At 39.2% G+C, this 14,012-nt stretch overlaps 1 protein-coding gene and 1 long non-coding RNA gene across 3 annotated transcripts in view; both read right to left on the bottom strand.

The window, feature by feature from the left end:
* Positions 1 to 14,012, bottom strand: part of LOC311023951 — a 171,082-nt gene that overhangs the window by 101,339 nt on the left and 55,731 nt on the right. The window lies entirely within an intron of this gene.
* Positions 1,764 to 14,012, bottom strand: part of ldlrad2 (low density lipoprotein receptor class A domain containing 2) — a 50,948-nt gene continuing 38,699 nt past the window's right edge. The window contains exons 5-6 of one of the 2 annotated variants that reach the window (XR_014598229.1): positions 4,373 to 4,825; positions 1,764 to 2,248 (exon numbers count right to left, since the gene is read on the bottom strand). Coding sequence is in view for 1 of the 2 variants with exons in the window: in XM_084025755.1 (XP_083881881.1) it covers positions 4,530 to 4,825 (296 nt within the window). In the remaining variant the exon portion in view is untranslated. Of the gene's footprint in view, positions 2,249 to 2,521; positions 3,181 to 4,372; positions 4,826 to 14,012 lie in introns of those variants that run through there. The other variant, XM_084025755.1, reaches the window with a different exon arrangement.

The following is a 14,012-nucleotide window of genomic DNA, read 5'->3' as shown; positions in this document are numbered from 1 at the left end:
GAAACTAGGGCCCACTATCTCATTATTTTGAGAGCACCTGCGCCACGCCGACGGGGTGTGTCCGCCTGGACTTTGCAAGTTTTGTGCATGACGCAGTCGGGCGCAGGCACTCCTCCCATCACTCCTAACCCCGCAAGTGGGAAAGAGGGAGGAAAGAAAGCATGAGTGGGAGACGAGGAGGAGAGAAGGCGTGGAGTGGGTTTAACACAGCCGATTCAGATCTTCACCAATCAAATGAGCTCCTCTCCTCACCTTTAATGCACCAAGGCGAGGTGCAGTGTAAGTTTCGTCACTTGACAACCCAATGACAGAAGCAGCGCCGCCGCTCCCACCACGTGCATCACGCGCTGTGTGTAGGGCACCAAATGTGGCTGCGCTGGTCGAAACTTGCATTGCACCCGCTCCGCCACCCTGCGCTGCGCCACGAAACTAGGGCCCTTCGTGTCTTCCTCCAGTACCAACAAGGACTTTGATCATTTGGACTTCAACCTCGCCTTCACCTCCTGCCTAAAGCTTTAGACAATCTTTTGGCATCCCAGGGTGGTACCGTGCAGTGATTGGTGTTGAACGTTTCAACACATTCAACACAATACTGATGAGGTGCACACCAGCAATATTAGCAAAACTTTTGAATGATTGGAAACGAATATAGTCTAGTATTTTGTTTGTTTTTTGTTGTTTTGTTGGAATAATCTGTTTTTTTATTACCTCTTATTTACTTATGTAAGAACAATATGCAAAACTACTACAGCTAAGGTGACTGCTAAAATGATGGCTCAGTCAACTACCCACTTACCTGAAGATCTCTTTCATGATATTTTTGATGTATTGTGTTGTAATTTTCATGTGTTATTTGACTACATTTCTTGTAAATTTAGTGTTGTCCTATAGAAGAAAATGCGTTACCTTACAATTCTTATTTTAATCTCATACTAATATTCCTTTCTCTTGTACTCATTAAATGTCCTGCTGCCCCTATTTGATTGTGGTTGACTTGTTATTCTGATAAGAAGACCTTTGATCTGTCCCCCTTCCTGGACCGTCTCCGAAACATCTTTATCTCACATCCTTGATCAAGGCCTTGAGGAATGGCCCCCTGTTGTGACATTGTCTAGCTGTCCCGAGAAGTCACACCTTTCTGTTTTCTCAGGACATCTCTTCCTCTTGGTATTGAATCTATGCAAATCCACTGTTTAGACCTCCCCCCCTTTGGTTCTGTGTATAAAGCTCTCTCTTGCCCCACATTATGTAGAATGGACTGTATTGCAACGCGGTATTTTCCTTTCCCCACTGTCAGTGATTAAACCTCATCTGAACCTGCCACAGAATTGGACCTGAAGAGTCTTTCTTCCACAGCTTCCAACAAAAGAACCGGGTTAATAAGGCTTATATTAATCATATTAATGCCCCTACTCCTGGAACTGTGCACCAGTTATATGGTGTAATGTTCAGGTATTCACAAACTTCATCAAAACTATTATATGTATTTCAATATCTTATATTCTTGAAGAAAACATAATTTTTTTTCTGTCATGCCTCCAGGATAAACAAAGAAAATGGTTTTGATACATGGAAGTAAATGGGGGGGAATTATATCAATCTCATCAGGACTTATCAAGACCTTCATTCTCTACGTCTTTGGTTCTTCACCTTCGAGGCATGCGGGGTGAGTATGGGGTGAGTTAAGAAAGTCTCTGGTGTTTCCACATAGTCTGGTCTGGTCTCTGGACTAATGTGAGCTACTAGCTAGACCTCTGGGGGACCACAGACCCAGGAGAATTTGTTTCCTCCATTTAGGGTTCAGTAACATCAGGCCAACAGGAGGAGAATCTCAACGCTGAGGCTTTAGTGACACAGAGTCACACGAATTAAACAAAAAAAAAAGTGTCTATTTGTGTCTTGACTTAATGTAAAAAAAACGAGCTTTGCGTTTGGCGTTTAGAGAGAGAACCTCAAATTAGATGAAATGACATTTCTTCTGCCTGGTTCAGACGACACCATATGAGCCTGATTGGACCCCAATGTCAGTGTCGGCTTGGACCAGTAACGATAATGAGAGACAATCAATTGTTGTGACCATCGTACCAACAACAACATCCTGTAGTCTTAACCAGGAATCAGATTCATTCATAATTTTTACACAATCTATAGTTACACTGTACCCTGCTTGACCCTCTGATCACCTGCATCATCATCATCATCATCATCACATTTAAAGCACACAAACCAGTTTAACATAACCATTCATCTCTGCACACTCCAGCATTGCTTACTAGTCCACAGTCACTATTCTTCTGGTGTTTCCCATGTGACCTTATTTCAGAAAAAGTATCAATGGTAGTCAACCGTGAGAGACAAATCATTTATAATAATTTATAATAATAATTTATTGATCCTGTTGTGCCATGAATAACATGTTTGTCAATTTAAAAGGTAATTTTGCAAGTCTCAGTTGAGACAGATTGAAATGTTGAGACCAAAGGGAATGTCATTCGTTTTGGAGGTATTTGGTGTAAATCAAAGAATTCGACAAAACCAAATTCAACTTGATGATGGTGCTAGACGAAAAGTCAGAGGATCATCAAAGTAATTAGAGTTAATCCTAAGGTGGACATGAATGTGTGTGCCAAATCACAATCCATTCAAAAGTTGTTGAGATATTTCTGGATCGAAGACCAACCAACCACTGACTTCATAATGAGTATGAGTTATAATTCACATCTTTATCATTTCAAGTCAAAATGTGATTAAATTCTACCTTCAACACCTTGTTTTTTTAATTTATTGTAATTGCAAATTATCATTACAATACTTTGATCATTAGATTTTTCACTTTGTGCCCACCACAAGTACTAATATATGTCCTGTAGCTGAGAATTCTTGATTGATTTAGGTTGGTTAATTAGCAACAGTCTTTGTTGTTATACATACATATTTTCCACACATAGCACATAAGAAGCTCATACTGAATTACCACAGTGTTTCTTTATAAAATGTCGACTGCTCCACCAGTGACTTTGTGCTCTATTGTCCAAACTGCACATTGGCTCCGATGTTGAACAACAGTGGACTGCTGGGAGGAGAGTGGAAAGAATGTGTCCAGGGAGAACAGCTGTTGCCTCCTCAGCAGGCGTCCGTGGCAGATCTCTGGTCAAGCTGTAGACTGGAAGTGGAGTTTCACTGCAGGAAAAATTGTTATGGCAGAGCAGAAAAGTATGTTTATATACAAACACCGACAACGCAACACTCTTCATAGTCTCCTCTGAAAACTGTCCAAGCATTAGAGGCAGTCTCTTACACAGAATGTGCTGCAATGACAATATGTAATAATATTTTCACACCAAACGCAAAGCAAATTTTCACCTTGTGTTAGTCACGCAAGTTTGACTGCAGGATCATTTGTGTGTCACTCATGCGAGGAGGCGGAGGCTTCCTTCCACGTAGTCACAAACCAGGTTTTTCCAATCATGGCTCAAATCACCACTATTGCTATGGTGAAGTCTCAGATCCACCAGGAAACCAAACCTCGTCCTCTCTTGGATCATGACATCATCCAGAGGTGCTCGGTGGATTTCACCAAGCTGGATTCACTGGATCTAGCATGACCCACGTGGGCTGGTTTACCACAGCTGGAGGAACCCAGAATAAACTATTTAGCTGTGATTTAATATCAATAACCAGATGAAACGTATGCTGAAATAATATAATAATGTATTCACATCCATTTCTCGTGTCTGGTCTGGTCTCTGGACTAATGTGAGCTAATATCATAGACCTCTGGGGGACCACAGAAAGTCTCTGGTGTTTCCACATAGTCTGGTCTGGTCTCTGGACTAATGTGAGCTACTAGCTAGACCTCTGGGGGACCACAGACCCAGGAGAATTTGTTTCCTCCATTTAGGGTTCAGTAACATCAGGCCAACAGGAGGAGAATCTCAACGCTGAGGCTTTAGTGACACAGAGTCACACGAATTAAACAAAAAAAAAGTGTCTATTTGTGTCTTTGCATTGACTGAATGTAAAAGAAAACGAGCTTTGCGTTTGGTGTTTAGAGAGAGAACCTCAAATTAGATGAAATTACATTTCTTCTGCCTGGTTCAGACGACACCATATGAGCCTGATTGGACCCCAATGTCAGTGTCGGCTTGGACCAGTAACGATAATGAGAGACAATCAATTGTTGTGACCATCGTACCAACAACAACATCCTGTAGTCTTAACCAGGAATCAGATTCATTCATAATTTTTTACACAATCTATAGTTACACTGTACCCTGCTTGACCCTCTGATCACCTGCATCATCATCATCATCATCATCATCACATTTAAAGCACACAAACCAGTTTAACATAACCATTCATCTCTGCACACTCCAGCATTGCTTACTAGTCCACATTGGTCCAACGGATATATCTATAAAGATCTTGGTCATGTTGCACAATAACTGTTAATGTCCACAGTTCAGTATCAGAATACTGTACCCACATCTCAGCATGTCACAAGTCATCCACCGCACAGTCCTTCTGCTCTAAACAGCTGCCGTGGTAACATCCTCCTCAGCACCGGTGGTGGTGGTGGTGCCCGGCCCATCCCCTGGTGTGTGTGGGGTGACTTTGGCAGCTCGGTGCTCCTTGCTGTGGGTGCAGCTGCGGGCACAGAGCTGGCAGGAGGCGCAGGCCGAATTGCAGCAGGGCAGGAAGCGAAAGAAGCTGACACGCCACAGGAACCAACCGGGCGACCAACAGCACCAGCAGAGCACCAGGCTGCCCGCCACTACACCCAGGAGGATGTAGAGGACCAGCAGGGACAGGGAGGCAGGGGGGTCTAGGGAGAGTACCAAATACAATTATCTTTATTTGAACTGTAGCCATATTTACGTTTGTAATAATTATACTAATAATAATACTAATACTACTACTAATAATAATAATAAGCAGGTAACAAACACTTATCACTTATCCTACTTGTCTGATTGTTAGCTAACTAGCTTAATAATTCCAATGCTTTAATGTTTCACTTGTAGGCCTACTGTTGATACTATTGCTTCTGTTAATACTACCACTACTGCTAATACTACTACTACTGTTAATACTAATACTACTACTGCTAATGCTACTACTACTGTTAATACTTCTACTACTGTTAATACTAATACTACTGTTGATACTATTGCTTCTGTTAATACTACTGCTAATACTACTACTACTGTTAACACTACTACTACTGTTAATACTAATACTACTACTGCTAATGCTACTACTACTGTTACTACTACTACTGTTAATACTTCTACTATTGTTAATACTAATACTACTGTTGATACTATTTCTTCTCCTAATACTACCACTCCTGCTAATACTACTACTACTGTTGATACTACTACTGTCAATACTACTACCACTTTTAATACTAATACTACTACTGCTAATGCTACTACTACTGTTTATACTACTACTGTTAATACTTCTACTACTGTTTATACTAATACTACTGTTGATACTATTGCTTCTCCTAATACTACCACTACTGCTAATGCTACTACTACTAACACCAAATGCAGTTGGAACCCGAAGGTCTGGGCTGCACGAAATTTCTGCCTAAAAGCCTATTAAGCCTCTCCACTATGTGTCCTGAAAACTTCTGTTGTAGAATTGAATTGAATGTTCCTCATGTAGTGAGTAAAAAGGAGGTTGAGGGTTCACAACATTTCTGAAAATATATATATTTCAACGTTGAAAACCACTATTATAAACCTTGCATTGTCCGTTCCTGCCACATCTACCAGCATCAAAACAGGAAGAAGGTGGTTCAGTAGTAAAACCCGCCTCTTGCTACTTTTGATTGACTGCCTGATGCCGTGTGTGAAATTGATGAGCGGTGAACGTCACACCAGGTGCTGAGAAATTGACAATGTTTGAACTTTTATGAGCATTTAAAAAAGGTGAGAAAACCATGACGTGCAGTGCAAGAGCGGAGTGCACACCCAACAGAGCGTAGGAAGACAGTGGTGTTGGGTCTGTCTCTCTGAGCTTCGGAACATCACTGCTCCTCTGATAATCCTCAACGCTGCCTGAGTGACCGTCCTGCTTTGTTGATTTGAATGGGAATGTCCCTTCTACTCCTATTTTATCTCTACAGTTTGAGCTTTTCAGTCCACCTCAACAATGCCAGACTGACCAGCGCTCACACAGCATTGTCCCTACTGTCCAAATAAGAAAAGTCATGGGACAGTTGTGAGGGAAATTCCTATTTAATCATGTATTTCTGTGGGCTGTCTGTCCTCAATGCGTATTGTGGGACCATTTGCCACCAGGTATTTCTGTGGGCAAATGGCTGTCTGTCCTCAATGCGTATTGCAGGACCATTTGCCACCAGGGGCGTAGCCAGACAAGCGCATTGATGCAGGATAAGACAATGACCCTTTGATCAAACACAACATCTGGGGACACCTGGAACGGGAGGCTGCAGGATGTCAGACCTGTATGTAAATTCAACTGCATTATAAGTGCTGACAGAAACAGTGACTCTTCAGTCATTCCTGTGTCGCACTGGGGAATGGCTCATGCTGCAGCATTAAAAGATCTTCAGATTCGGATATTATGTCTTTTGGTATTTCATTGCCAAACTCTCACCTGCACTAGACTAAACTGGTATTTCAGTTGCAACGACACAGTCCTTCATCATCACTCTTCTCTGAAGAGTCACAGTGGCACTGGTTAGTTAGTATGTTAGGGGCGGTGCTCACCACCGTCAAACAAAAGGAACCGTCCTGAATGATGGAAATCAGAAACATACACAAGCTCAGTGAGCAGCAAATGTGGATCTGCTGAAAATAGTCCCCCAAAATGCACAATTAACTAAAAATAGACTAATCAATGCTGGTTCAAAGAGGGGGCAAAGCTCTGGACCCTCCTCTGGCTTTCATAATTTGGCAAATATTTTCAAGAGGTAGAAGCAAAGTTGAAATACACACAGAACCAAAATATGAATCCTGTTGTATAGTGGGATAATTTGAGGTGATGGACTCATTGGATTTGGAGGTGTTCTTTTTCCCCATCAGTTTTGCGGCAAGTCCTGTGCTATGATTGGCTAGTTCTCGTTATTTTGATTGGATGCTAGCTCTCTCTCATGAGCAACACAAGTGACATTACTGACATTGATGATAATGTAATAATAATAATATGAATATTTTTGAATCCATTTATCTACAAGGGATGCAACACAGCTTAACCCCTTGTTCCCAAAACATATTTTTCCCAGCAAATCATGCATTTGTTTTTTCATCTATGGAAAAGCTATATATGCTTATGATCTTAATGTATGCCCCTCAGAAGTATTAATGTATTGTGAACTTCTCATATAAAAAGAAATAAATTAGAAATGATGTAAAAGAAATCCATTCAAAACTGGTAGATGTTCTAAAGGCTCAGACAGACGATTATCGGCCGTCGGGACAGTCTGCCAACATCGGTGACGCCGACTCAACATGTGGAATCGGCTGAAAAGAACGGCGACGGCTTTGACGACGGCCGATGGCACAGAACAGAGTCGTGTCACCGATGTTGGCAGACTGTCCCGACGGCCGATAATCGTCTGTCTGAGCCTTTAGAACATCTACCAGTTTTGAATGGATTTCTTTTACATCATTTCTAATTTATTTCTTCACCTTTTCTTCACCTTTTTTAAATGTTCTATTTCACGAACAAGTCCTTCAGTCTGACCAATCTGATTGGTGGAGTGCTAGCCCTTCATTTGCGATGAAGATTTATGATGGTATCATTTAGAAACCTTTTCTGCATTTTTGCTTTTCCCCTTGCTCTGTGTTGATCGACATTTTCTTCTGTTCGCTTTTGTTCCTATTGCCAAACCGATTTCTTGATGAACCAAGTGAGGATTGTATTGTTTTCTGTAGTTAACATTTTTTTATAATCTTTCCTGACACTATTCATGCCATCTTCTAATGCTCTCTCTCTCCTTTAGTGTCTTGGTATTTTTGACTGATATTATTTATCAGTGCATTTGGAAAAAAGAGTGTTTTTAGCGTTTTTGATTGAGGGGAATCAGATACGCGTTTCAGTCTCTGGATGCGTTTCTGGTATTTTCTTTTTCAGCAAACTCTTTCACTTTTCTCTCACATTCACACCTACGGGCAATTAAGAGTCATCAATTAACCTATCCCCATCCTGCATGTCTTTGGACTGTGGGAGGAAGACGGAGAACCCGGAGAGAAACCATGCAAACTCCACACAGAAGGAACCCGACCCGGGAATCAAACCTCGCTGTGAGGTGACAGTGCTACCCACTACACCACCGTGCAGCCCTTAACCTCCAATTCTATAACGACCCATGTACTTGTGGTAGGGAAGATGGATGAAGAACATATAACATTATTAAATGTATATAACCCCCAAGAAAGTCCAGGCACTATAGAGAAGATGATTGATTTAGTGACAGTACAAAGTAAAGGATTAATGTACTTGGAGGACATTTTAATGTATTAATGAATGAAAAAATTGATTCTCAAAGTGACTTACATTTGATGAAAACATTTTGCAAAGAAGTTGGAGTAGTGGATGTATGACAGATATTAAATTAAATCAGAAGAACTATACACATTTCTCTTCATTAACAGGCAAATATTCAAGACTATATGTAAGACTATGTTTTCGAGGGATTTAATAACAGTAAAATTCAAATCACAAACATACTTATCCGATCATGTACCTCTTCAGAGGGAAATTAAGGATTAGTAAAGAAAAAGGGACTGGTATGTGGAGATTTAATAATACTTTCTTGCTAGAGAATTAATTTACATTAAAATTAAGACAGTGGCTGCAGGACTACATAATGCATAACAATACAGAATATGTAAACCCAGTAATTTTATGGGAAGCAGCTAGCAAGGTAGTGTATAGTGGGGAAATAATAGTGATGTCCAAATGAAGCTTCGTGAAGCATTTTCTTTATTTTCTGAGCCCAATAGGTGGCGCTCTCTGTTCAACAAAGGTTTGAAGGCCGATATATTTCCATTGCTTTCAACCCTTTGTTGAACAGAGAGCGCCATCTATTGGGCTCAGAAAATAAAGAAAATGCTTCACGAAGCTTCATTTGGACATCACTAGGAAATAATAGCTTATGCATTATTTAAGAAAAAACAACAAGAACATAAAAAAGCTAACAGAGAAAGAAATTGAGGAACTGGAAAAGCACATAAAACTACAGGGGGAACAATATTACTAATAAAGCTAAGTGCAGCAAAAACAGAAATGAATAAACTATTAAAGTTAGGGCGACTAAACTTATAGTCTACAAACCCTAAAAAAAAACAATAACTAAAAAATTACAAAATAAGGCAACAATAGCAAAATTAAATGGGAAAAGCCCAAATTGAATAATAAATGATTGGAACGGTATAGCAAATTAATTTGCAGCAAATTAACCAAGATCTTTATGATTCTACTAAAAATCCTGTAAATGAGGAGAAATGAAAACAATTTTTCCAAAAGATAAATTGGCCCAAAGTTATGCAGGAACAAAATCTCTCTTTAATTAAAACCATCTCAGAAGAAGAGACGTATAGCCATATTAAGTCCCCAGGGAGCGATGGATATACTGTACTAATGAATTGTATAGAGAATTTCAGCATGATCTTGTTCCGCTTTTATGTAAATCATTTAATTGGGCTTTGGAAAATGAATCATGGGCAGCTATACCCAGACTGCATCCTACCGGCCCATAAGCCTATTGAATACAGATAATAAACTTACATCTTCCATACTGGCTTGTTGACTAGCAAATTGTACCCCAATTAATAAACAAAGACCAAACAGCTTTTATTCCTCAGAGTCAACAGGACAACGTGAGACAAACAGATATAGCACAAAAACAGAAAATACCTGTAGAAAGCATTACGTTAGACACCGAGAAGGCTTTTGATAAGGTGCTATGGCCTTATTTTTTTTAAACACTGTCATTTTGGGTTGAGTCCAACTTTCATGAAATGGTTGAGAGCTATGTACAAAGAGCCAAACGCTAGAATCAGAGCTAAAGGAGTCCTCATCAAAAAAATGTAAATGTCTAAAGGTACAACAGAGGGAGATCTGTTATCCCCATTGATATTTGCACTGTGTATCGAACCATTGGCAGAATACATTAGAACAGATGGAAACATCAACGGTATTCATATAACAAAAGAAAATCATACTCTGGTGATGTACTCAGATGATGTTATCATTTATTTACTTGAACCTGAACAAATGATTCAAGTTTTAATGGATATAATTTAAGAATATGGAAACATCTCAGGTTTCACACTGAATGTTAATAAATCAAGAGGTGATGCTTATGGGATGGACAGTTAATGAGGTAACTAAAAATAAATATGCATTCCATTGGGATGCAGAAAGGATAACATAGCTGGGAATAAAAATAACAAAGAACTTGGAGGACTTGTTCATTAAGAATTTTGGAGAATTGATCATTCAAATCAAAGAAGACCTACATAGATGGCCAATAATCCCTTTCTCCCTTTGGGAAATAATTAAAATAATACAGATGAGCATTTAGACAAATGTTTATTTTAAAGCAATACCATATATATGACCAGCCACGGCAAAACCGGGAACAAGGGCATTTTGAGTTATTCATTGATTCTGTGTAATTTCTAAGCTTTCCAATGATGTTTAACACATGGAAATCCGATAATATTTGACAAAGTTGTGGCCATTTGAATGTATGCTTCTCTGAAAACCGTTCACTGAGAAAACTGGCCTGAACGATTTGCAAATCTCACCTCACCTCACCTCACCTGGTGAGCAAGGAAACACAATGGTGCTCATTTGCATCTCATTCAGATAAGCCCTTCCCCCTACAGATGTCACTCAGTGATATCTGGTATATGTTAGCCTGCAGGAACCGTCTAAGTAGCTAGTGCTAATGATTTAGCAACTAGCCTATTGTCCTCAGGTAGGCTAGTTGCTAAACTATTAGCATCACTCAAAAATAACTCCCTGGCTCTTTTAACATGGTTTAGCATGGCTTTTTGCTGGTTTTTTACTGAGTCCATATGTCTCATTCTTTTAATGTCATTCCTGACACTAAACTGGGTCTTGAAAAGGGGCTAGTCTTAGCTCATGTTAATGTATGCAGCTTGCGTAATAAGGTTGAGGAATTAGAAGGTATTGTTAGCAGTAATAGTATTCATATTCTTGCCATTTCTGAAACACATCTTGATGATGTTTTGACTGACATAGATGTAAATATTGAGGGGTTCTATATTTTTTAGAAAAGATAGAAATCAATTTGGAGGAGGTGTGGCCATTTATCTTCAGAAAAATTTTCCTGCCAAAGTACGTGAGGATTTAATGAAAGATGAAATTGAAGCTCTTTGTGTACAGGTCTATCTACCTCATCTTAAGCCTATCTTGGTATGCTGCTTCTATCATCCTCCTAGTGCTGATGCTCTGTATCTTAATGATCTGTGTAATATGTTTGATACGTTATCTGACATGAATAATGAAATCTACCTACTAGGTGATATGAACATAGATTGGTTGGGTAGGCCTGGTACAAACAAGAACAAGGTCCTTTCTATTTTGAATGCTTGCAACCTGTATCAGATTGTCACTCTGCCCACAAGAAATAGTATAGATAGTGATGGTATCACCCTGAATACATGTATTGATCACATTTATACTAATATTCCTGACCTATGTTCTAGAGTTGTCTCGGTGCCAATTGGTTTTAGTGATCATAACATAATTGCTGTTACCAGAAAGACAAAGCTTCAGAAAGTCAGAGCAAATGTTATTTACACTCGTTCATATAAAAAATGTCATAAGGAATGCTTTATTGAAGATATATCGAGTATAAATTGGAGTGATGTATACAGTGAGAATGACCCTGAGGCTGCACTTAGTTTATTTATGTCCAAATACATGAAGGTTGTAGACGAGCATGCTCCTTTAAAAAAGTTTACGGTCAAACATAAAAAAGAGCCCCATGGATTGATAACACTTTGATGAATTTAATGACAGAGAGAGACGCTGCTAAAAAGGTTGCTATAATGTCTGGATTAATCGGAGATAGACGCAAGTATTGCTCTTTGCGCAATCAAGTTACAAAATTAAATGAATTGAAAAAGAAGGATTACGATAAACAAAGATTAAATACTGCTAAATATGATGGTAAAAATCTTTGGAGTGTTTTTAATGAAATGATGGGTCGCACTGCCAGCTGTATTTCATCTCCAGTGATCTATATTATTAATAGATGTTTACATATCTGCAAAACTCCTTTGTTGTGGAAGATTATCCCCATACCCAAAAAATTATCCCCATACCCAAAGATAAGAAATTAATCTTTAATGAGAGCAACTCTAGACCAATTAGCATTATTCCAGCCCCGAGCAAAATAATGGAAAAAGTTGTATATATGCAAATTCATGATTATTTTTTTACGAATAATTTGATAACTATGTCTCAGCATGCTTATAGAACTAGCCACTCCACGTCCACTGCTTTGATAAAAATGACTGATGACTGGTTTAGAGCTATTGACAATTCTTAAATGGTGGGGGCTGTGCTGTTAGACTTAATTGCTGCCTTTGATTTGCTTGATCACTCTCTTTTGTTAAAAAAAACTTGAATGTTATGGTTTTGGTCCACTGGCATTAATGTGGACTCATAACTATCTGACTTCCAGATCACAACAGGTGCATTTAAATGGTGGTATATCAAATAGTAGGGATCTAGTATGTGGTGTGCCTCAGGGCAGCTGCCTCGGACCTTTACTGTTCACTGTGTTTATTAATGATCTTGCCTGGGCTACTGACAGAGCAGAAATAGTGTTTTATGCCGATGATTCAACCTTGTATTATGCCACGCCTTCACAAAGTGAGTTGAACGATGTCCTTAATAAGGAATTGGTAATTCTACATGACTGGATTTCTTGTAATAAGTTAGTCCTTAATGTTCTTAAAACAAAAAGTATTTTAATAAGTTATCTTGTAACCAAAAGTTGGATTTAAAGTTAAATAATGTAACTGTGGAACAAGCAGAAACTGTTAAACTTCTGGGTGTAATGTTGGATTCCAGGCTTTCCTTTAGTAATCACATTAATCAAACGATCTTAAAAATGGGAAGAGCTGTCGGTATCTCCAGGAAATGTGCTTCCTTTGTTGCTCGACCCCCCACATTGTGCAGAGTTTGGTGTTATGCCACCTAGATTATTGTTCTGTGGTCTGGGCATCTGCTGCCAAAACTGAGCTCAAAAAGCTGCAGATTGTCCAAAATAAGGCTGCACGGTTGGTATTGGGCTGCTCAACCCGATCAAATGTTAACCGCATGCATGATTCCCTCTCATGGCTGATGGTAGATGACAGGTTAGTACTGCTGTAATGTTTCAGTCAGTCTTGATCAGCAAAGCGCCTGACTTTTTATTTACTCAAATTATTTTTAGAAACACTGTGCACAATTATAGCACTAGAGGGTCCAGCAATGGTCAGCTGGAAGTGCCTCACTCAAGAACTAAGGCTCTATCACAATCTTTTATCTATAGAGCAATGACTCTGTGGAATAATTTGCCTCACTACCTCTGTTGTATTGAAAGGAAACAGGTATTTAAAAAGAAATTGAAATCCTATTTTATACGAGCTGTACATGAGTACGAGTGGCCCCATTTTGCTGTCTAAGTAAAACTCTTTAAGATTTGTGGAAATTTTCAAATGTTTGTCTTAACTTTTTAACATTAGATATATTGTGATAGACTGTATGTGTAAATGTATATGTTGAGGAGGTGATGTTTTTGTATATGTATATGTATGTATGTATATCTTATGTATATTCTGTGTTGTTCCTTGTGGACCCCAGGAAGACTAGCTGGGTACTAAGGTACCAGCTAATGGGGATCCTTAATAAACAATAAACAGTCAATTCAAGCAATGCAAACAGGCAACTTGGCACCTTACTGTTAAATCAGATGCCCACATTATGAGCCAAAAACCTCCCGTTAC

Source organism: Eutrigla gurnardus, assembly GCF_963514095.1.
Source record: "Eutrigla gurnardus genome assembly, chromosome: 2".
NCBI classification, from domain to species: Eukaryota; Metazoa; Chordata; class Actinopteri; order Perciformes; family Triglidae; genus Eutrigla; species Eutrigla gurnardus.
This window is presented reverse-complemented; position numbering and strand designations above follow the sequence as displayed.